This window comes from Thrips palmi, unplaced genomic scaffold (genome assembly GCF_012932325.1).
Source record: "Thrips palmi isolate BJ-2018 unplaced genomic scaffold, TpBJ-2018v1 HiC_scaffold_1, whole genome shotgun sequence".
Classification (NCBI taxonomy): domain Eukaryota; kingdom Metazoa; phylum Arthropoda; class Insecta; order Thysanoptera; family Thripidae; genus Thrips; species Thrips palmi.
Window position 1 is genome coordinate 9129560 of NW_023144620.1, and position 21126 is coordinate 9150685.

The following is a 21126-nucleotide window of genomic DNA, read 5'->3' on the forward strand; positions in this document are numbered from 1 at the left end:
GGAGAGGACGTAAACAAAGAGTTTGTTTTCTTCTTCTTCTTCCATGGGAAAATTCTAGGCAGGCGCTCGAGCCTCGAGCGGAGCGGGCGGCACTCTCTCGACAAGTCTTGGAAAGCCAGTTGAAACCAGAGCGGTGAGTATTTTTGAAAACGTTCGCCTTCTAGACTCAAAGGATGTAGGCGACTCTTCTTTCATTGGCAGGCCATTTTGTCTGCTTCCGAAAATAGCAGAATCCTGCGCTTCTAGCAGACGATTCGGATTGTCTTGCAAATGTCAAAACAGATGGAGAAAAGTGAAACTTCTTTACTTAATATTTAGACAAAAACATAACATTTCCCAAAAAGAAAGATATTTGTATTGGACGTTTTTTTTATTCCTAGGGCTTTGAAAATGTTTTCCTGCTTTTAACGAATGAAATGACACGAAAAACCGCTCTTCTTTGACTCTTCCTTATAGATTATGTTGGCAACGATCCTTGTTTTTCATGATAGGCAACAACACAATCCGTTCGCACATTTTCAGAAGCTCACAAAAATTGTCAAGGGGATAGATTTTGTCAAAACTGGCTGCTAAGCTGTTTATTTTTCCTTGGGGGTCGATTCTCTCGTCCCCCTTTAGCATAATGGTCTCTTTAGGTTAATGTAAATGGGGCGTGTTGCTCAAGGTGTATCGATTCGTGACGTCACAGTCGTGCGTATTTACCACATTAAAGAGAAGTTGATGTCTCACGTCCTGTGCCTTTAGATATGGATATTAAGGCCTTGTTTGTAAACAATTTCATCGCAAAGTTTGTGCGTTGAGTTGGGAAATACATTGTTTGTTGGTTCTTCCGTCAGAAGTGCTGAAGAATGGCTGAGTTACGGAAGAGACACACTGAGGCGGCGGCAGCAGCAGAAGACTCAGACAAGGGTCAAGAGATTGACAGTGATCCGGTGGGTATTTTACTCAAATTTTTGAACACATTGTTCACTCAATGCCTTTTCTACTTTCCTGGTCCAGTTTAACTAACTCGTTTCTCATACATCAAACCTCATAGCTCTTACAATCTTGTACGGAAGCTTGTGCTGTGATATGACAGTGCCGTGTTTTGATGCGACTCTTTTTTCATTCAATTCAGTATTTTTTACTCTTTGTTTTCTGGTTTGTTTCAGCGAGAAGATCTAGATTCTGAAGATGATAAAAGCCCAGATGAAAAAGTGGATGTTGTTCTCACCAAGACTATACCAACAGGGACTGACAAGACACCTGAACTGCTCGATACTGCTTTGAAGGGATTCTCCGATAGGTAAGTTTGAATGTCCTCCATACTTTTGAAACAACTCTGGCCCGTTTCAAAATTTCTTTCATGAAAGTTTTTCACAGCTTCTGGTCAATTGAACAATAAATTGGTTTTCAGATGGCGAAACTGGACAATCAGAGGAATCTTCACGTTTGTTATGATTGGAGGGTTTGGTCTGCTGATCTATGCTGGACCACTAGCGCTTATGGTGGCAGTAAGTTATGGAACTTTTATTTCGGAGCACATGTTTTATGATTTTACTCATATCATTACACAAAATATGTCTTTCTTGCAGACTTTGATTGTCCAAGTGAAATGCTTTGAAGAAATTATTAACATTGGATATGCTGTCTATCGCATACATGGCCTACCTTGGTTCCGCTCGCTCTCATGGTATTTCCTGATCACATCTAATTACTTCTTCTATGGAGAAAGCCTAGTGGATTATTTCAGTGTTGTCATCAATCGTACTGTAAGTTCATTTTTACTATTTAGAATCTCAGAATGCAGTTTTAACCATTGCGCTTGATTCCTAATTCTTATTTTGTCTTTTTTTTTCAGGATTATCTTCGTGTTCTTGTAACATACCATCGTTTCTTCTCATTCTGCCTCTATATCGTTGGCTTTGTGTGGTTTGTCCTTTCTCTTGTGAAGAAATATTACATGAAACAATTCTCTCTTTTTGCATGGACTCATGTTGCTCTCCTCATAGTAGTTACTCAGAGCTATCTCATCATTCAGAACATATTTGAGGGGCTAATCTGGTAAGTTTGATTCTGCCTATTCATAATGGATACATCAATATGGATACATCTTATATAGAAACTTATCCTTTTCATTTAACTTTCCAGGTTCATTGTTCCTGTTTCTATGATAGTAATTAATGATGTGTGGGCCTATGTGTTTGGATTCTTCTTTGGTCGCACACCATTGATTAAATTGTCACCTAAGAAAACATGGGAAGGATTTATCGGAGGTGGGCTTGCCACTGTGTTCTTCGGACTTTTGGTAAGAGGGTGCTTCAATTCTGGTAATTTCCTTGAAATTAGACATTTTTCATTACACTCACATTTTATTACCATTTTCTAGATGTCTTATGTGATGTGTCAATACCAGTATTTCGTGTGCCCAATTGAGTATAGTGAAACTCAGGGCGCTATGACAATGGAATGTGAGCCATCTCGTCTCTTCCGCCTTGAGGAGTACACTCTCCCTGAAACAATGTCTGGACTCTTGAAACTGGTACATGCGGCAGTGTAGTGTGCAATGTTTTAGAATCATCATTTAGCAGCTAAAATTTATAAATGATGAATTGTTTAACTTTTTTTTCCAGATTGGTGTGAAGAATACTGTCACTCTGTACCCCTTCATGCTTCACTCTCTGTCTATGTCCACCTTCAGCTCTGTCATAGGTCCTTTTGGAGGTTTCTTTGCCAGTGGCTTCAAGAGAGCATTCAAGATTAAAGTAGGTTTCATCAGTTATTATTAGTAATAGTATTATGTGAGTGTCTTTGCCTTCCAGACAACAAATAAATTTTTGTCTGAATGTTGTAGGATTTTGGAGATGTGATTCCTGGTCATGGTGGCATTATGGATCGCTTTGATTGTCAATATCTGATGGCTACATTTGTGAATGTTTACATCTCAAGCTTCATTCACAATCAATCACCACAGAAACTGCTGCAAATGGTATAAGATATTATTTTTTCTCCTATTTCTTTCTGCATCAATCTTCTTAGTTCCAAAACTCAGGTACTAACCAGGTTTTTCTTTTTGTCTTAGGTATTGTCCCTGAAACCAGAACAGCAATTGAATCTGTTCTACACACTCAAAGAGCATCTTGAAAAGCGTGGCATTGTGCAGCCTCCTTAAGCGTTTTGTTCCTGGTTATGTGATCCGAGATCTTGCCCAGCTTTTCATTTGCAGTCGTCATTTGCTTTCAGACCATTCCAAGACATGATTTCTTGACCCTCATTCTCAGAGCAATGTGTTAATTGATGTTGCTTTCCTAACAATGTTGTGACAGTGTCACAAAAAAAAAATTGACTTACCAAGCAAGCAAGCTAGCTCATTGTTATTTTATAAAAATGCAAAAACACTAGTAGTGCGTTCTATTGGAAATGCTGGATGTTTTATGTTAGGTACTGTTTTGTTGCATTATTCAATATCACTGATCATTGTTGGATGACATAGATAAAAAACACAGCATCCATGGCATGAAGAATTTTAACAAATCTCACATTTAATCGCTTTAGCACTATGAAATTTTAAAGGAATGGTGGTGTAACTAATTAATATTATTATTGTCATTATTCCAATTGCGTATTTAATCAAATATTGAAATAGTGCATTAGCAATAAATTTTACTGTAATTGTGCTAAAGCTTTCTATGTGTTTGTGGGCTTTTAAGTATTCTTGTGGTTCCAGCTTGAGCCTGTTTGGTACCTTTAAAGGCCACTAGCAGTGTGATAGAAGGTGTTACTTTCAAATTCCAATGCTAATATCATTTCTGTTACATCATTAGTTTTCTTGCATTTAGGCATTATTAATTTTTGTTACCAAAACTTCAACGCTAATTTTAATACGTGTGGTAATTTTATGACTCATTTTCAATTCCTCAAAACATTATTTACTAAAAACCAAAAGACATCGTTATTGTTCGAATTCATGTGGCAAATATTTATTGAATCTAACCTACTGAATGGAATGTGTTGTAGGACTTCAGTGAATTATTATCGTTGTCAAATACTATTTATTAGTGACCTTAGGGTATTTTCATATGTGTTCAATTATGAGAACTTACATGTAGATGTGGTGTGTAAACTCTCCATTTATAAGTGTGCTAGTCAGCTACTAAAAAATCTTTGGTGTCACACAAATCGTGTATACTAGGCCATAAGGCTCGTTAAGTGTCTTTACCTTGTGTTGGAAACTAATGGTGCCCTCTGGTACCACTCTTTATTGTTGTTGTTCAGTACACTTTGTGTCATATTTTTTGACCAACTCTTTATTAACTCTGTTAATGAAATTTACTGGAGTGTTACAAAATGTGCCAATACCTTCCAGCTAGGTTCATGCTGGTACAGTGTTTATTGATGGATTAGTGTGGCAATTTTTTTGGCATTTATACTTATTGCTTTGTTCACTGTGAGTTCAAGGTCGAACCATGAACTTGAACAAGGCAACGCATGTTAGCTTAGCCTAGTAGAAGTGAAAATGTTCTTATCACTCTCCATATTTGTTTGACTTGCCTAGCCAGTACTACAAGGTTTTGGCTGTCTTGTCGTTACATCATGGCTTCCCTTTTTCTCCCTCTTGTTTATGTTTTTGTTCTCATAAATACAGTGTAATGTGTAGGTGCTTAGAATTTTGATAGCTTAGGAGTTAATAATATCATCTGTAGAGTCCGTAGAGTTCTCACTTATCTCTTTAGGTCTTACTTCAATCATTCTCAGAAACAATATTGAATGTGATGCTGGTATTATTTTTGAGGTATTGTGTTGCTCATTACATCTCAGTATCTGCTTTTTTTTTCTTCCAACTGTTTTGTTTCTTTTTATAGTAATGTTTTGTAGGTGTATTTTTAAATTTTTTGTTTGCATTTTAAATGTACCTGTTTTTTTCTTGTTTTCTTTTTTTTAGACGACATGTTACAAAGAGGAAGGTGGCCTATTTTCAGTTATTTGTGAGTGTCAATCTTGGCATATATGGTCAATAAGGCTGAACATCATCTATAAAGTACCATAAGAAAGGAGTTATTGTTATTTGTTTTCTTTATCTATCGCTTGGATACATTGTCTCGTTGTTTATCTCAGATGGCCCAATATTATTTCTCAGAAGTTGAAGAAACCTACCAATAGGAGTGGAAGTGTGAGTGCTTTCTTGGTTGTAGGATATTTTGGTTCAGGTGTGACTGTGTTGCTTCTTTCATTTCTTTCAATGGTGGAGGTTGGTTTTGCCTGTGTAGTTGCTCTCTAGTTTTGACAGATAATTAAATGATGTTTTAAAAAGGTTTTCATTTATTTGACTTTTTGTCGGGAGCATGAAGTACACATAATGATCAAAAGAGTTAATGGATGTTGTGAAATTGTACCTCACTCTGTATCTCCATATCCTAGGACATTGTCCTCTTTATAAATTGTTTTCCGTTATGTATGTACTTCATTTATTTGTTTCTTTTTTTTCCTTAGGTTTGTAATTTATTTGTGTAGTACAATATTTGTTGTAGTTTAATTTTAAATTGATTGTTGTTAGTGGCTTTCCTATAACAATTTAGTGCGTAAGTTCCTATTTAGTAATGCCTTGGATGTTGTTGGCAAAGTGCTTTCCTTGTCTTCTGTTTCCTTGTTTTAGCGATGCCTGGAAACTATGTGTTCCATGCTTTGTGCATTCTAGGAATCCTGTAATGACTGACAATTGTAATTTATTGTCAATATGTCTGGTCAATGAATATCTCACCTGATGCAGCTGGCTGCCAAATATGCAACTGAAGGTCCCATGTATGAATTCCTATGCTTTCTAGGATTGTGGACCAAACGAGTTCATGCTAATGGGAAGAGTTGTTGCAGTTTTCTCTTAAACTCCACACTGTGGGTCTTTATCATAAATCATTTACTGTGAAGTGATATATTATGTGTTAGTAGACAGGTCTTCTTTGTCTAATTATTATGTTGTGTGTGGTTGTCTAATGTATACTATATAGTTTATGTAGCATGACTGAAATCAATGTTTTAAGTGTTTATTGTGCGGTGTAAAAGTTTATGTTGAGACTTAAATTGCCAGTGTCATTATCTGCAAATTGTGCACTTCTATTACCGTATTTGCAAACTTGTATGTTATTGCCTTGTTTCATTGCATGATGTTTGGTGTTCCTCATGGAGCCTGGTTTCATGATTTTGTTGTTTCTAACATTATCCAATTGCAGCTGAATCAATATCTTATTTTGTAATAAACTCGGTCTTTCTGTAGGTTGGATTTTGTTGTGTGACTTGTCTTACGAACAAACAAAGTTTTTCAGTTTTTCAAAGAAAGAAAAAAGATGAAAAGAGACATTTTGTGCATTGAGTTGCACTCTGTAGTGTTGCAACTGACTCTACCTTACTTTGAAATATGAACAGAAAATGAAAATCATCCATCATTGACAATGAGTTTAAATCGCATTACCAAATTTTTAAGTGCCTACCAGGAATAGAAAATTCATTCCCAAAACAATTATTTTGTGGCAAGTTGTTGGCTTCAGTATATTGTATGTTTTAACCATGAAATGTTGGTAATTAGAAATTTATCTAAATGAAGTTGATGTGTTAGTTCTATATGTGCTAATAATATAAAGAGTAATAAACCTTTCTCACCCTGACCTCTTTTCCATTCAGAAACCCCTTCATTTCTAGAAAGAACTCTCTTTGACAATAATCACAGAAAATGATGAATACTTAAGTTAGGCAAGGAATTACATGTGGTACTAAAACTTATGACACACCATTCAAAAAAGAGGCAAACTGTTTAACTAAAAATAATTTAATAACACTTCAGTTTTCTGTCTGTTTCTTGCAAAAGAAACCTGTACAATTATTTAAAGACCACAACAATGTTTAAGACAGCTCAGCTGCAGGAAAACATGTTATTTGGCCGGATCTGTCCCTATGTATGTCCCACGGCCTGAAGTGTGCTCCACTGGGACCTGGCGGACCTGGCCCGCCGGGAGGGTGGAGGCCTCACCCCAAGCCCGATGCGATGCGCGCACGGCCATCAGGTGCCGCAACTTGGACCCCCCGACTCCGAGGGGGGCTCGGAGGGGGCGGCAGGATGCGAGGCGCCCGCGTCCGCCACAACGGCCTCGACCGCCTCGACGGGCACGTCAACAGCGGCGTTGGAAGGCGCGGTGGGGGCTTGGATGGGGGCTTGGACCGGAGTCTCGACGGGCGCCTCGACGGGGGTGTCGGGCTTGTCCGGCACCCCCGGCAGCGCGGGCAGCGCCACGCAGTCCGACGCGAAGGGCCTGCTCCCGATCCGCTTCCGGATGGCGGCGATGTCCGGCAAGCTCCTGCTCACCGGCGAGGCCTCCACCGTCAGGATAGTGTCCACGACGTTGCCCACCGCGTGCGTTGAGGCGTGGCAGGGGTGGTTGCCGCCCGCGGCAGCCCCCTCCACGTCGACCAACGCCCCCGGCAGCTCCCCGACGCATGCCACGCCACCCGAGCCGCGCCAGAACATCATCTTCTTGAGGATGCCGCGCGAACCGGCGCGCTGGCCGAGCGCCAGGACCGGCGGCGTGCCGGGGAACTTGCCGCCGCGCCAGTAGGTCTCGTCGCGGACGAAGGCGCAGTGGGCGCCCAGGTCCGGCGCGCTGCCGGACATCTCGGGCTGGTCCAGGCCGCGGCCGAACGCCCAGGGCCGCCGCCGCACCGCGGGCCGTCGCAGGAACAGGTGGCGGTCGCGGTCGCGGTCGACCCGCCGCTCGCGGCAGCAGCGGCACAGGTGGGCGGGGTCCTCGTCCGAGTCGCGGCGGCGCACCGAGGACGGGCCGCCGCGGACGTCGTCCAGGACGGGCTTCCAGCGCACGCCCTTCTTGCGGCCGTCGCGGCTCGTCGAGCTGGTCGAGTCGTTGCGCCCCACCAGCACCAGCAGCTTGGGGCAGCTCTGCAGCCGGGGCCGCCCTGGCCGTCCCGGCCGCGGCGACGGCGTCTGCGACGACGAGTTTCGCCGCTCGAACGCCGCGGTCGCCGCGCCGCTGCTGCCCGACGAGGAGTTGCTGTTCCGCGGGCCGGCCGCCGCGGCCTCCGCGGTCGCGGCCGCCTGCTGGGCGACGTCGTCGTCCTCCGACGACGCGATGCTCTCCTCGGAGTTGGCCGCGCTGGGCGAGGACGAGTCGTGGTCCTTGCGGGAGCCGCCCAGGCTGCTGAAGAACGACTTCCAGCTGTGGAAGCTCTCGTTGCGCGGCACGGGGCCCCCGACGGGGCGGGCCGGGGCCGAGGCCTGCAGGACCGCGTCGGCCTCCGAGCCCACCGAGCCCGCGGAGGCGGTGGAGCTCTTGGCGCCGCCTCTGGGTCCCGTCACCGCGGTCGGCCCGGTGGCGGACCCTGCGGACCCGACCGCCGCGGTCCGAACGGCAGCACCGCCAGCAGCTGGGGGAAGAGCGCCGTCCTCGCCCTTCCTGCTCTTGTCGCTGTTCCGTCTGCAAAAGAGGAGCAGTGGCGTTCGAGTAGCACGCCAGAACCTGGGCAGGGCGCGGCCGCTGCTAGTGCTCATGTCGTGGCCGACTCACATGACGGAATGACATCTATTGACGGCCCCTCACCGCGACGAGCCGCACAGCCAGCGCCGCGGCCAGCGCAGCCTCGCCACGGGGGAGCGAGCGCGAGCTAGCGCGAGCGGGGTCCTTACCGCCAGATAGCTGCCGCGGACTTGAGTTTCTTGTTGGCAGCGCCAGCGCCGGCCTGCTGCCCCGGCTGCTGTTGGTGCGACTGGCTCGACAGCCCCACCTTGTGCAGGCTGAGGATGGACGTCTTGGGCGTGCGCATGCCCAGCGACGCGCTCTCGTCCTCCTCCTCGATCTCCGGCAGGAACATGCCGTGCTGCTCCTCGGGGACCCTGCGACAAGCAGCTCGCCGTCATCCACCTCCAGAGCGGCACAGTGGGCCAGAAGACCGGTGGAGGCGGCCAAAACGCGCCTACAGTTTTGGCCGCCGGCGCCGGTCCTCTCGCAAATCCACTGTGCAAAAAACGCCACTGGTACACTGTACACTGGAACACGGGCACACTTACACCATGTTGTGGACGGAGCCGCGGTACGTCTTGCGCTTGTAGGCGCTGGCCGCCTCGGTGTACGGCAGGGACATGTCCACGTCGTTGTAGTACAAGTCCTTGACCAGGGGCGGGCTTCGGGTCATGAGGGTGTCCACGCCCAGGTACGACACCTGCAGGCACGCCAACGGAAAAGTACCACTCAATGAGCCGCCGTCGCTGCTAGTCTTGTTGTTGGCTTCGCTCCCTGTTCCCTGATGCACCGCTTCGATACACACACAAGCAGATGTCAGTTTGACAGCTCCTCTCCGCTGAGTCGGGCAGTCGGGCGCGGTTGGACTGGGACTACAGAGCGCGGTAGCGACGTCTGCGTCGCCCTGATTTCGTTTCGCCATCGCGCACCGTAGGCCAGAGGGCCAGAACGCCAATTCGAGCACTACTGTTGAGCTCTAATTTCCTCCAATGAGTGGACTGGACAACGGGTTGTCTTTGGGGAATCTCTTGGTTTCATCACATATACGATTCGAGTCCTTACAGGACGTTATAGCTCAAAACGCGCTCTGAGGAAGCCTACAGACTAATTTCTAGCGGTGGTCTCTCTGTCTCTCTCGCACTCACGGAGCGTCCCGCATGGGTGCGAGAGAGAGCCCGAATGAGTGAGCCGCCGCGGCCGAGTCGTTACCGCATGCGCGTCGACCAGTGGCGCTCACCTTGGTGTGCCTGTCTATCAGCCAGTTGAGCTCGAAGTCCTCGTCGTCGTCGCCGAAAGGGTTGATGAGCTGCTCCGCCACCTGTCACAGTCGGAGGGAGGGACACGGTCAGCGGGGGCGGTTGTTAGGGTCGTTACTAGAGCGCGACGCGCGACGCCGGCCGCGCCGACGGCGACACAATGTTGCCGCCGCCACAAAACGGGGCGGCACGCCCGGCACGCCCACCTTGAGCAGGCCCATGTAGAAGAAGAACTGGAGGATGGTGAACACGGGCAGGTAGATGTCGATCTCCATCTGGAACGACTTGCTGTCCTCGACGTACTGCCGGCCCACCAGCGCCGCCAGGAAGAACGAGTACGTCGCGATGGTCACCACCTTGCGGTTGGGCAGAACGAGGAAACAGTGAGGAAAACTGTCCGCAGCACTCCGCGAGCGAGTCAGTCGGCACACTCGGCGCGGCATTTCCTTCGACGCGACGTCGTTTCTCTTGTGACTAATGGTGACGAATGATAAGTTGCTTAGGCCACGCGCCGTCACGGACGCGCAGCGGGTGGCCTACCCTCGGATCCACAGGCGCTACGCGCTGCGCTCCGTGGAGGCCGAGGGCGACGACACCGCCCGGCCCGGCACGGCCGCCTCGCCTACCTGCGTGTACACGAGCGGGATGCTGACCCAGTCGTAGCTCCACAGCATGCCACACTGCGACCGGTACTGGTTGAACTCCTGCGACAGCAAGGCGGCCAGTCACGGGCGTTTTAAAAACAACAACAAAAACAAACAACAACGTGAAAGGGGAAGAGTGCACCACCTCCATGATGATCTTGAGCCCCTGGGGATCCGCGATGCGGTTGGACCGCCGCGTCTCCTTGAGCAGGTGTATGAACCAGGTGCACGGAATCCAGTACGTGTTGAACTCGACGGAGGGCACCGACAGGTAGATTTGGAGCTCTGTCGGCGTCATGAACCCTGCGCACAATACAGTGTTTTGAGTAGTGGCGTGGGCGAGCGATCCACAGTGGTCCAGAAAACCGGTGGGGGTGGCCAAAATTCTTGGCGCGTTTTGAGCTCCAGAGTCGCTTAATGGGACCCGAATCGAACGTGTGACCCCACCAATGGATTGCTCTCCGAACGAGGAATCCATTGGTAGGGTCACAGGTTCGGTTCGAGTCCCATTTAGCGACTCTGGAGCTCAAAACGCGTCTAGAGTTTTGGCCGCCTCCACCGTTCTTCTGGCCCACTGTGCGACCCAAACGGGCACTGAAGGGCTCCGCCAACTCACCGGCCTCGACGAGGTGGTCCAGCTTGGGGAAGCGGCGCTTGACGGCGGACGAGATGGAGCGCAGCACCAGGATGAGCGTCAGGTTGAGGTAGCGCATGAGGTTGCGCCGCGTCATCCGCGCGTGGTCGTCGTTGCCCTGCACGTACAGCGCGATCGAGTGCATGATTCTGGACAGACAGAAAGACTTTTGGAAAGTTTGTTTGACGGTGTGGGAACCGATGTGCATAGGCTGCAGGCCATTGCAGTGGCTGTTTGGAAAGGCGCCTAATGTCACCCACGGCGCGCGCGCACGCACACACACACACACACACACACACACACACACAGACGCACGCGGCCGCAAGCAAACACACGTGCGAAGTGAGCGATGCCGCGCGCCGTGAGTCGGTTTATGCGGTCCAACGGGCCGCGGACACGGCGAATGTGTCATGCGAAGCAAAGGGGATGGGGGCGGCGCTGTCACGGGTTCAAATACCACCCTTTTTTTCTGGCACGATTCTTTTTCTATTTTTCCGGTGAGCAAGGAAGGCGGATTGCTCCCACCTGCGGGAATCCAGGATCCCAGCACCTAGTTTTCGCAGAGCTGCATGGCCCCACTGCCCCCGGCCTAGAGCCCTAGCCCAGCCATTGGCAGCTCGTACCTTTCATTTCCTATTTTAAGCCCGCAATTAATCAAGCAAACACGCGTGCGGCAGTGCGGGGCAGTGCGGGGCAGTGCGGGGCAGTGCGGGGCAGTGCGGGGCAGTGCGGGGCAGTGCGGCCGAGGCTCCAACGGGCCGAGCCGCGCGATGAGTCGGCCGAGCGCGCCGCCACGCGCCGCCACGCCACGCGCGCCAGGCTGCAGCCTGCAGCTTCCCAGTGCAGCATGCTTCCCTTCCCGGGGGTTGACGCGCCACTGTGGAGAGGCGGCCGTGGCCTTGGCTGGCCTTGGCAGACTGACATTGACTAATCTCTTGGAACGCGCGCTCCTTAGCGGGCCGCGGGCCGCGTGTACTGTAGGCTGATTCCGATCCGGGAGTCGTTTTCGTCTCTCTGTCTCTCTCGCGCCTATAGGGTACGTCCCGTGAGCTCGCGCGAGAGAGACAGAGCGACGAAAACGACCCTCGGAGTCAGTCTCCTGCGTGTACGCCGGCCAAACAGCCCTGCCCTCTGACGTCCTCTTTGTTGATGGCCTCCGCGATGGCGGCACGCGCGCCGGAAAGGCGGGACATCCGGCGGGGAAGGCCGCGTTCGGGGCGACGTCACCCATGCGTCGCCCATGCGTCGCCCATGCGTCGCCCCAGCCCCAGCCGCCACGGCGACATTCATTAAACGAGGCAGCTTAATGAAAAGGACACCGGTATTTGAAGCTAGGCGGCTCAGTCGCTTTATTTTGGCTCGGTCCGCGCTGCTCAGCTGGTTGGGCACGGCCCCAGCGCGACGATGACGAGACCGAGCCACCCCACTACACCCCCGGCCGCCATGATACCACTCACTTGTCTGGCCAGGGGATGGCGAGGTACTGGTTCCACCAGCGCGCCGCCACGTAGGCCACGTAGAAGCCCAGGACGAACGACAGCGGGATGAGGTTGATGAACGTGTCGCAGTACACCACCACCTTGACGAACAGCCTGGAAAGGAAGGCCCCCTTGAGTCGGTGTTTGAATACCGGGTCTGTCTGCTCCACAGACGGACGGCGGTCCTGCAACATGTGTGCCGGCCTGGCCCTCGCCCTGGCCAGACCATGCCATGTCCCGTGCCCGGCGATGCGTCTGCAGACTGATCGCCGCTCTATCTCTCTTGCACTCAAAGGGCGCCCCGAAAATGGGCGAGAGAGACAGGGCGACGTAAACGACTCTCTACATAAGTCAGCTGGCGAGGCGTCCGGGCAAGGGATTGGTCGTAGGTCGGGACTGCTGCCGACGCGCGTCCCCAGATTTACAGTGCTGCGTGTTTTGAGGGGAGTCCCCTCAGGCGGGGGCGCGGCCACGTGGTCCCTGGCCGAGTGGCCGGCGGCCGTCCCCATCATGGCGTACCGTTTTTGCTCGGCGGTGAAGAGGTTCCTGTACAGCGCGCTGAGGATGCCGAAAGCCAGCAGGAACAGCAGCAGCTCGCGGTAGATGAGCTTGTACAGCGACCCCTTCCACATGAACAGGAGGCGGGTGAAGCCCCCGGAGGTGGACGACGCCACCTCATACTGGTAGCTGACCGTCATGCCGCGTGCTGCACCACTAGCACCTCACCCGACCCGTGACGGTCTTGTTGTGGCCGCGGGCAAGGCCGCGGGTCACCGACGTGTTCTGCCGCCGGGTGGCCGCCCCACGCACCCGCCTCCACCCACCGCCGCCTGGAGCATCTCGCCTCTCCACCCCACGGCGATGGCGACCGCCGCGACCGCCGCGACCACCCGGAGGACCCGAGGCCGATCGACAGCCAAGCAGGCACTGTCCCCCCGGCCGGCGCTCCGGGCAGCCGCTTCTGGGGTCCCCGTCGTCGTCGTCCTGGCTGGCTGGCCGTCGTCGGGGCGCCTCTCAGAGCGCGCATGGCCCCCGGAGCATCGCCGCGGACATCACGACCGGCCGCGGCGCGGAGGAGCCATGGCGCCGGCGCAGGCCGCGGCAACGTCACGAGTGCCTCGACGGCGGCGGCGCGGGGCGCGCGGGGGCACCAGGCCGACCAGGATACGCGGCCGCGACGAGACGAGACGATCCGCCGCCACCACGCTGTGCAACGCGCTGAACGCGCTACGCCTCGGGACGCGCCACGCCAACCACTGGCGGCGAGGCGAGGTGGGCGAGGGCGAGGCGGGCCGTCGGGGCGCGGCGCAGCGGCGGTCGCAGCTTTAGTCGCGGCTGGCCAGAGGCAGCCAGAGGGCCAGAGGCGGCGGGGCACGGCGGGGCGGCCATGGCGTGGGACAAAAACACATCAGCACACGTAGAAATACCGAAATAAATACCGCGGCGGTGGCTGAGGCGGCGAAGTGAGGACCGCGGCGGGGAGGGGGAGGCCTAGGGGGGCGCCCCACGGCCCCACACCGGTGTCGCTGCTCAAGCTCGCACCTAGGGCCCAGGCGCACCTCGTTTTCGCCGCTCCGTCTCTCTCGCTCCTAGACGCAACGCCCCAAGAGCGCTAGAGAGAAAGAGCGACGAGAACGACTCTCGAGATGAGACGGGGGAGGAGGAAGGGGGTGCCGAGGAGTCGCCGCCCGGCCGGGCCGGCGGCGTGGGCGGCTAGGTGCAGTGGCACCTTGCACTGCCTTGCACCGCAGCTGGTGCGAAAAGTCGAGCGCTCGCGCGGGTCACTGTCGTTCCAAAGGCCCTGAGATGGTCTCATGCGAAGGGCTGCCACCCTCTGCTCCGCTTCGCGTCCAAGTTAACTTGTTTCGGTTTCTAACGGAGTGTTTTACGGGAGGGGGAAGGCCCATGCAACAAGCGTTCATTTGAAAGTCTAAACAGGGCCATTCTACTCCTGACTGCTCTGTCGCTCTGGTTGGTTCCCCTCTCTCTTTGAAATTCAAAATTGATACGAGTACCAGACTGTGTAACGATTCACTTATCCAATTCAAGACAGCAAGAAAAATAGAGACAATGACGGGATTGCAGGTTAGATAAACAATTTATTGTACAGATTTCATAAACATACACAGTACTTTAATTGTACTCCATCTTAGGCTGCTCTTTCATCCATTCACTGTCATTAACAATATTCTCGGTATCAGTAAACATGTCAGCTCCTAGCTTGAGGGCAGCGTCTCTGGCTTGTTCAGCTGTCAGAAGTTCATTCTCACTGGGTTCCAGGGGCATTCCATTCTCATCCAATCTTCCCTGTTCATAATCAGCTTCAATCTTCTCGGCATACACTGAGTAAAACAAATCTTTGGCTGTAAAAGCTGGTTCAGGCTCAATGGGAACTCGGAAAGACACATAAGGTTTCAGCTGAAACAAGCACAATCATGTATCATATTAAACTCATACTTAAAATTTAACTAATTTAATTTATGGTTGATAATTCAAAAATAAACCCAACAAACCTCAAACCCTGTTAAGTCTGGAACAATTAATTCTGGAATCATCTCCGGCACAGGAACAAGGTTGTGTTTCTCATCAAAATAACCTGGTACTCTGCCGTAACCTGAAAAGCAGAAAAAGCAAGTGAACCACAATTTTACTGAAGTGCATGAATAATTCAGTCGGATAGTATTAATATTCGATCAGCTAAAACCTAAAACACTCACGGAAACTTGGAAGGTTAGGATCGGGATTTGTCCTTTGCTGTTCGTTAAACTCGGCAGTTCCTCTGTCAAAGTACGGGAATTTGCGGAATGATTTCTTAGAATTCTGAACACATGTTGTAGATATACTTCTTGTGCAAGTCTGAATTAAAGACTTTTGACAAATGTAAATGTAACTTCGTGCTGAACTCAACGCCATTGTTGTTACTTTACTTCTGCTATATTTCGTTCCTAAAGATTTCTCATACTGCCAACACCCACCGCCTTTTCACAGACGACTTGCGGTTTCTAAATTTTTCTTGTCTTTCTTCTTCTCGCCGGTCTCCCCCGAACCGAAATTTGAGTTGTTGTTTCAATTCAAAATAAAGACAAATAAAGACAACTTACCATTTTTGTTGAAGCATTGACTATGTCTAAGTTCTGCAACGTTCTCTGACCTTAATATATTTTGGATTTCGAACCTCGAATTGCAACCTTTCGCAAGTGCCTCGTAGATTAACCTTCAAAATTTTTAGCCTTTCCACTTTAATTTTTCTGTCATCTTGGTTTACTCCGTAAATTGGGGTAAACATGGGGGAAAATGAGAAGCCGTTTAACAAGGTGAATTATGTTCGTGCGGCAAGAAGTTAAACTGTCATAAAGCTCATGAATTTTAAATATTTTATCACACATTTTAGGGTTTTGTTTCTAAAGTGAGTCACTTTTCTTGTACCTTTTCAGATTGTGGAGTGGCTGAATGAAGCCACCTCTTCTACGGACCCTAAATTAAAGACTGAAAACATTCATAAAATTCAAGAAATCATTCTCAATCAGAACCCACATCTTTTGGATTCATTCCTTGACGATGTCATTGCTTTTCAATCAGATCGCACCATGGAAGTACGACGTGCAGTTGTGGGGTTTATTGAAGAGTCATGGTGCATACTTTTTTTAACATTGTACCTTAGCCACTTTTTGACTTATTTTATTTTTACCATATTTTAATGTCTTTTTCTGTTTCTGCATGACAGCAAGAAGGATCCAGCTATTTTGCCAAGGGTTATGGATAGTCTTGATCTCTTACTCCGAGACTCAGCACCCCAGGTACAGAAGCGAGTTGTTCAAGCTGCATCTCAAGTTTACCGGGGTGCGCTTATGTACATAGCTCGTACTCAACCAGTGCCTTCACAAATGGAAAAGGCATGGAGCTCCTTGTGCACCTTGAAATCAGAGATTGTCAAATTAATTGACAATGATAATGATGGGTATGACTCTTTCTTAATGTGCTCATGTGTAGATTAAGCCAACAATTTGTTTTCTAAGTATTGTTGCTTTGTTTGATTAATTTCTTCAGCATCCGAACTCAGTCTGTTAAGTTCTTGGAGGGAGTTGTACTGCTCCAAACATATCCTGAAGCAGATAGTATGGTAAGAGAAAATGATTTTAACCTTGAAGACATTCCACTAACTTTGAAGATAGTGCGGAGACGCAGATTAGAAGAAGAAGCCAGGTTAGTTCTATTTTTGTATTTTGGTTCTCTGTTATTTTTCAATATATTGTGTATTTTATTATTAATGGTAATTGTAATTTCAGCATGATATTTAATCTCCTGGTGAAGTTTCATGGGGAAGCTCATGTTAGCAGTGTCAACCTAATGACTTGCATGGGATCACTTACTCTGATAGCTCGAATGAGACCTCAATTTATGGGAAAAGTAATCACCTGCCTAGAAAACTTAAACAGTAAGATCACAATATTAAAAGCTTCATTATCTCTTACATTTATAAAGAACTGTTACTGACTTTTTTCTGTCTGTAGAAAACTTACCACCTACTCTCTCCAAGTCACAAGTAAATTCTGTAAGAAAACACTTGAAACTGCAGCTAACAAATATGCTGAAACAACCATGTGCTCTGGAATATCATGCAGAAATTTTGAAACTCTTAACAGATCTTGGTTGTACTCCTCAAGAGGTATGTTCTTCACCTTACTGAACCATTAAATTGTTTAGGGAAACACAAATAAGTTATCTCAAATTTTTCACAGATATCTAAAATAATGCCAAAAATGGATGATAAGACACGGCGTAGTCACAAACGTGCTGTTGTCGAAAGTGCCCCTAGTGTACACAAGAGACCAAGATTAGAGGCTCTTTACCGCCCAGAAAATGTGATTGAACAGGTATGTTTGCATTCTTAAGTTTAATAGACAATTTATTTCAACCTGCAGCATGTTCTCTTTATCTGTTGGTGTTGTTTGTTTATTTTTGATAGCCAAAAAGAGCTCATGTCACTAAACCACCTGCTGAGCCATCAAGTGATGTTACTGAGAAATTTGTCTTGGAGCGGCTCTCACCTGAGGTTGCAGCACAGCTTGTCCTGGCATTCATAGTAAGTAAAAGGCTGTTTGTGTGTAATGTTTTTTTTTTTCAAATTTTAAATTACCTTAGCTCTTTGAAAATAACCATTTTTGTTTTTGGACAGCCTCAAATTCCAGATTCCATGCCATCGCACTTCTCATCTAATTTTGCCCCAGTTGTTGGCGCAGGATCTCAAGCCCAAATCCAACATATCGCCAAAATGCTACTTTCTCAATCCTCTGGATCAGGAAGGCAAATGCCACGCAAATCGGGCAGGGTAAGAATGAACAGTGTTTTCCATTATAATATTGTGCTCGGTTATCTCTAGATTCCTGTACAAATTGCTTTTAACTTTTGAATGCAGGTGTTAACAGAGTTAGAGGAGGATGATACCGAGGACGCTAACCCGCCTCCTCCACCCACAGCCATTGCTCCTGTGGCTGCTCCAGCAGTCGTATCAGAGCCGGTAATGCCTCCCCCTCCACCACCTGTGGAGGAACTCATGGACCATGATGGGGATGATTTAGAAGGACCCATTCTTCACCAGCGGGAATCATCTGAGCAGCTTCTAGCTCAACGAGAAAAGCTGAAGGAACTTACACCAATGACACCCCTGACAAGACCATTGAAACAGAAGGCTCGAGCTTTAAAACTTGCAGAAATAACGAGACCCCTTAGTGAGTTACAGTAAAGATACTGTTCGAGAGGGTATTATTTAATAACTTTTGTTAACCCATGTCTATTTCTCCCGTGAACTCTGGCAGGTCCAGAAATGAAAACCAAGATGTGCCTTTCTGCTGTTAAACGTATATTGAATGCTGAAAAAATAGCCATGTTTGGTGGTGTCAACTCCATACGCAACAAAATAATTGTCACGCTAGCCTCTACTTACAATGCAGATGTTAGGAGAGGTATGTTCAGACTCATTAATCTATATTATATTTAATTGAGATTCTTGGTCCTTTAGTATATACTGGTTTCATAATTTCTCTTTCTTTTTCAGATATACTTAAATTTGTGTTGGAGGATTTACAAAACCGATTGGATTTGGAGTTAGCTATATCATGGCTTTATGAGGAATACAGTATGATGCAGAGTTTCACTAAAAAACCAGTGTTTACTACTGATGAGGACTCTGCCTCAAAAAGATATGTTAAACTCTTCTGTGCGCTTGCTGAGCATTTGGCGGAGAAACCCGAGAGAGAACCGTATGTATATGTAACATTTTTAACTATTATCACTGTTTCTTTTGATGTCTGCCATTTACCAGTACTTAAATATTTCTTGCAGCCTCCTCAAACGGTTATATTTGGAGGCACCCTGTATTACTGATGATGCTACTGACATTTTGAAGGCACTAAGTTGTGATGAAACAAGATGTTCTATTGGACTGCAACTTTTGCAAAGCCTTGTTATAAGGCGTCCTCCAAAACAACTCACTTATCTGAATGCTTTACTGGAACACACTGCCCATGACAGTGTAGAGGTGAGCATAATCCATTGTTTTCTATAATCATATACCTGACTTTGTTTTTATTCTACTTGAGGTTCCTCATTCCAGGTTCGATCCAATGCCATGAAGTGTGTCCTTTCACTTTATGATGATCGGTCTGATCTTCGATCAATTATAGAAGAGTATGCAATCATGTACCTGGGCTTTCTCCAACTACCAGCCCCTCCAGATGTGTTGTTTGGTGCAGAGAGAGGACGCCCGGCCAGGGCAGACAGCTGGGCTGAAGGGCCAACTAAAGCCTGTTTGTTTTTATACCTTGAGCTTTTGCCTCACGAGCACCGATTAATTCATGAGTAATTGTTATTTTACCCACTTGCTGTTTCTGCTACAGAGTGAAATTAACTTTGTATTAATATACTGCTTTCTCATTTTCTTTAGGTTGACTCGGGTATATGTTCAGACTGTAGCAGATGTAAAACGCATTATCTTACGGTTGCTGGACACTCCTGTTAGAGGCATGGGCATGGACTCCCCAGACTTGCTGAAACTAGTGGAAGATTGTCCTAAAGGGGCTGAGACCTTAGTCACGAGAGTCATTCAAATCCTAACAGATAAGACCCCTCCTAGTGCTGAACTTGTCAAGAGAGTCAGGGAACTGTATCAGTCAAGGGTATCAGATGTTCGGTTCTTGATTCCTGTGTTGAATGGTTTGACTAAAAGGGAAGTTATTGACTCCCTCCCTAGACTTATCAAACTGAATCCTATTGTTGTCAAAGAAGTCTTCAACAGGTTGCTAGGAACACATTCAGATTCCCTAAGTCATAATTCACCATTAACACCAGCAGAGCTACTTGTAGCTTTGCATGTTATTGACCCCAAAAAGTGTGAACTAAAGACTGTTATTAAGGCCACTACTTTGTGCTTCTCTGAAAGGCAGGCTTATACTCAAGAAGTATTGGCCATAGTAATGAAGCAATTGATGGAAATGAATCCCTTACCAACTCTCCTGATGCGTACTGTTATTCAGTCTCTGGCTGCATATCCCAATCTCAGTGGATTTGTCATGAATATCCTTCAGAGGCTGATTTTAAAGCAAGTTTGGACCCAGCGCAAGGTGTGGGAGGGTTTTATTAAATGCTGTCAACGTACAAAGCCTCAGAGCTTCCAAGTGCTTCTGCAATTGCCTGCACCACAACTACAAGAAGTTTTAGAGGCTTGTCCAGAAATGAGACAGCCACTCCTGCAACACGTTCAATCCTTTACTGAGAATCAGCGGTCTCATGTCCCACAGTCAGTAATGGACGTTCTGACTGGCACAAGACATGTAGTTCAAGAGGAATATGATGCACAAACAGTGGAGCCGGTGAGTCTCAAGCTGGTTTCACATGTGGTTTTTGTTCTCAGTAAAATTAACAAACTTGTTGTAAATTCTGTCTTTTAAACTTTTCCTTTGTTTGCAGATGTCTCCTGATGGACTCACAATTGATGTTCGAGAAGATAATATTGCAGAGAATGCAGTAGGATCTGAACCACTTCCACCAGGAATGGATTGAAGATCATGGGACTTCCCTTTTTGATTAAAAGGCTGTTATCAGTAAATGCATCAAGAATGTGTATATTTTTCTGTATTATATTGACGTGTGTACATAAGAGAGCAATGAACTTTGTTTAGCTGCTAGTTCTGTAGTTATTATTATGGTGTCTTTTGGTGAGGTTGGATTATGATTTTTTTTTTACCTGCAATGTTTATTTTAGCTGTACTAAGATTTTCACTTTTTGAGTGTGTTTGTGTGTATTGGCATGTCTTATTGTGTGAATACTCTTGGGCGGGTTAAAAAAAGAATCATTGTTATTAGAATGTTTTTTTTTGTCCATCAAAATATTGTTATTGAATTAAAATTGAAAATCCAGAACAAAAAAAAAAAAAAAAAAAAAAATCTGATTGTGCTTTCAATTGGAACTTCCCTGCCTGCCCTACCTGCCCCTGCCCCTCTTCCCCTCCCGTCTCTTCTCCTTCGTCCGTCTCCTCCTGCTCCGGGCCAGATGTGACAAATATCTTAAGTGCTCAGTAACTACTATCGTTTAAAGATAAGCCGAATCGCAGATATCAGAAA

General features: G+C 47.7%; 4 protein-coding genes across 6 annotated transcripts; 2 read left to right on the forward strand and 2 right to left on the reverse strand.

Moving 5' to 3' along the window:
- The first annotated feature begins 2 nt into the window (after positions 1-2).
- On the forward strand, positions 3-6635 carry LOC117654271 (phosphatidate cytidylyltransferase, photoreceptor-specific). Of its 3 annotated transcripts, none has more exons than XM_034400758.1 (11): positions 3-133; positions 840-932; positions 1152-1285; positions 1397-1493; positions 1575-1751; positions 1841-2043; positions 2131-2287; positions 2369-2521; positions 2613-2744; positions 2834-2968; positions 3062-3151. In XM_034400758.1, the coding sequence occupies exons 2-11, from the start codon at positions 849-851 to the stop codon at positions 3149-3151; spliced, it is 1362 nt and encodes a 453-aa protein (XP_034256649.1). In that variant the 5' UTR covers positions 3-133; positions 840-848. The 3 variants fall into 3 exon arrangements, with proteins under 3 accessions (XP_034256649.1, XP_034256628.1, XP_034256639.1); XM_034400737.1 differs by having other exon boundaries at positions 9-133; positions 837-932; XM_034400748.1 differs by lacking the exon at positions 3-133 and having other exon boundaries at positions 849-932; positions 3062-6635.
- A 145-nt stretch (positions 6636-6780) lies between these two features.
- On the reverse strand, positions 6781-13344 carry LOC117654267. The gene is made up of 10 exons (XM_034400722.1): positions 13027-13344; positions 12487-12621; positions 11012-11178; positions 10541-10698; positions 10378-10455; positions 9958-10107; positions 9733-9813; positions 9044-9195; positions 8663-8869; positions 6781-8453 (listed from the first exon to the last, which is right to left on the reverse strand). The coding sequence occupies exons 1-10, from the start codon at positions 13203-13205 to the stop codon at positions 7028-7030; spliced, it is 2733 nt and encodes a 910-aa protein (XP_034256613.1). The 5' UTR covers positions 13206-13344; the 3' UTR covers positions 6781-7027.
- Positions 13345-14618: 1274 nt separating this feature from the next.
- LOC117640815 (39S ribosomal protein L41, mitochondrial) lies at positions 14619-15471 on the reverse strand. Its single transcript, XM_034377734.1, has 3 exons — positions 15225-15471; positions 15021-15121; positions 14619-14925 (listed from the first exon to the last, which is right to left on the reverse strand). The coding sequence occupies exons 1-3, from the start codon at positions 15418-15420 to the stop codon at positions 14641-14643; spliced, it is 582 nt and encodes a 193-aa protein (XP_034233625.1). The 5' UTR covers positions 15421-15471; the 3' UTR covers positions 14619-14640.
- A 320-nt stretch (positions 15472-15791) lies between these two features.
- Positions 15792-20925, forward strand: LOC117640813 (symplekin). The gene is made up of 16 exons (XM_034377720.1): positions 15792-15821; positions 15942-16138; positions 16232-16465; positions 16555-16710; positions 16794-16942; positions 17019-17173; positions 17247-17381; positions 17474-17590; positions 17684-17836; positions 17924-18236; positions 18324-18470; positions 18563-18767; positions 18850-19045; positions 19121-19365; positions 19451-20375; positions 20473-20925. Exons 1-16 carry the CDS (start codon positions 15792-15794, stop codon positions 20563-20565), a joined length of 3450 nt encoding a protein of 1149 aa, XP_034233611.1. The 3' UTR covers positions 20566-20925.
- Positions 20926-21126: the final 201 nt, after the last annotated feature.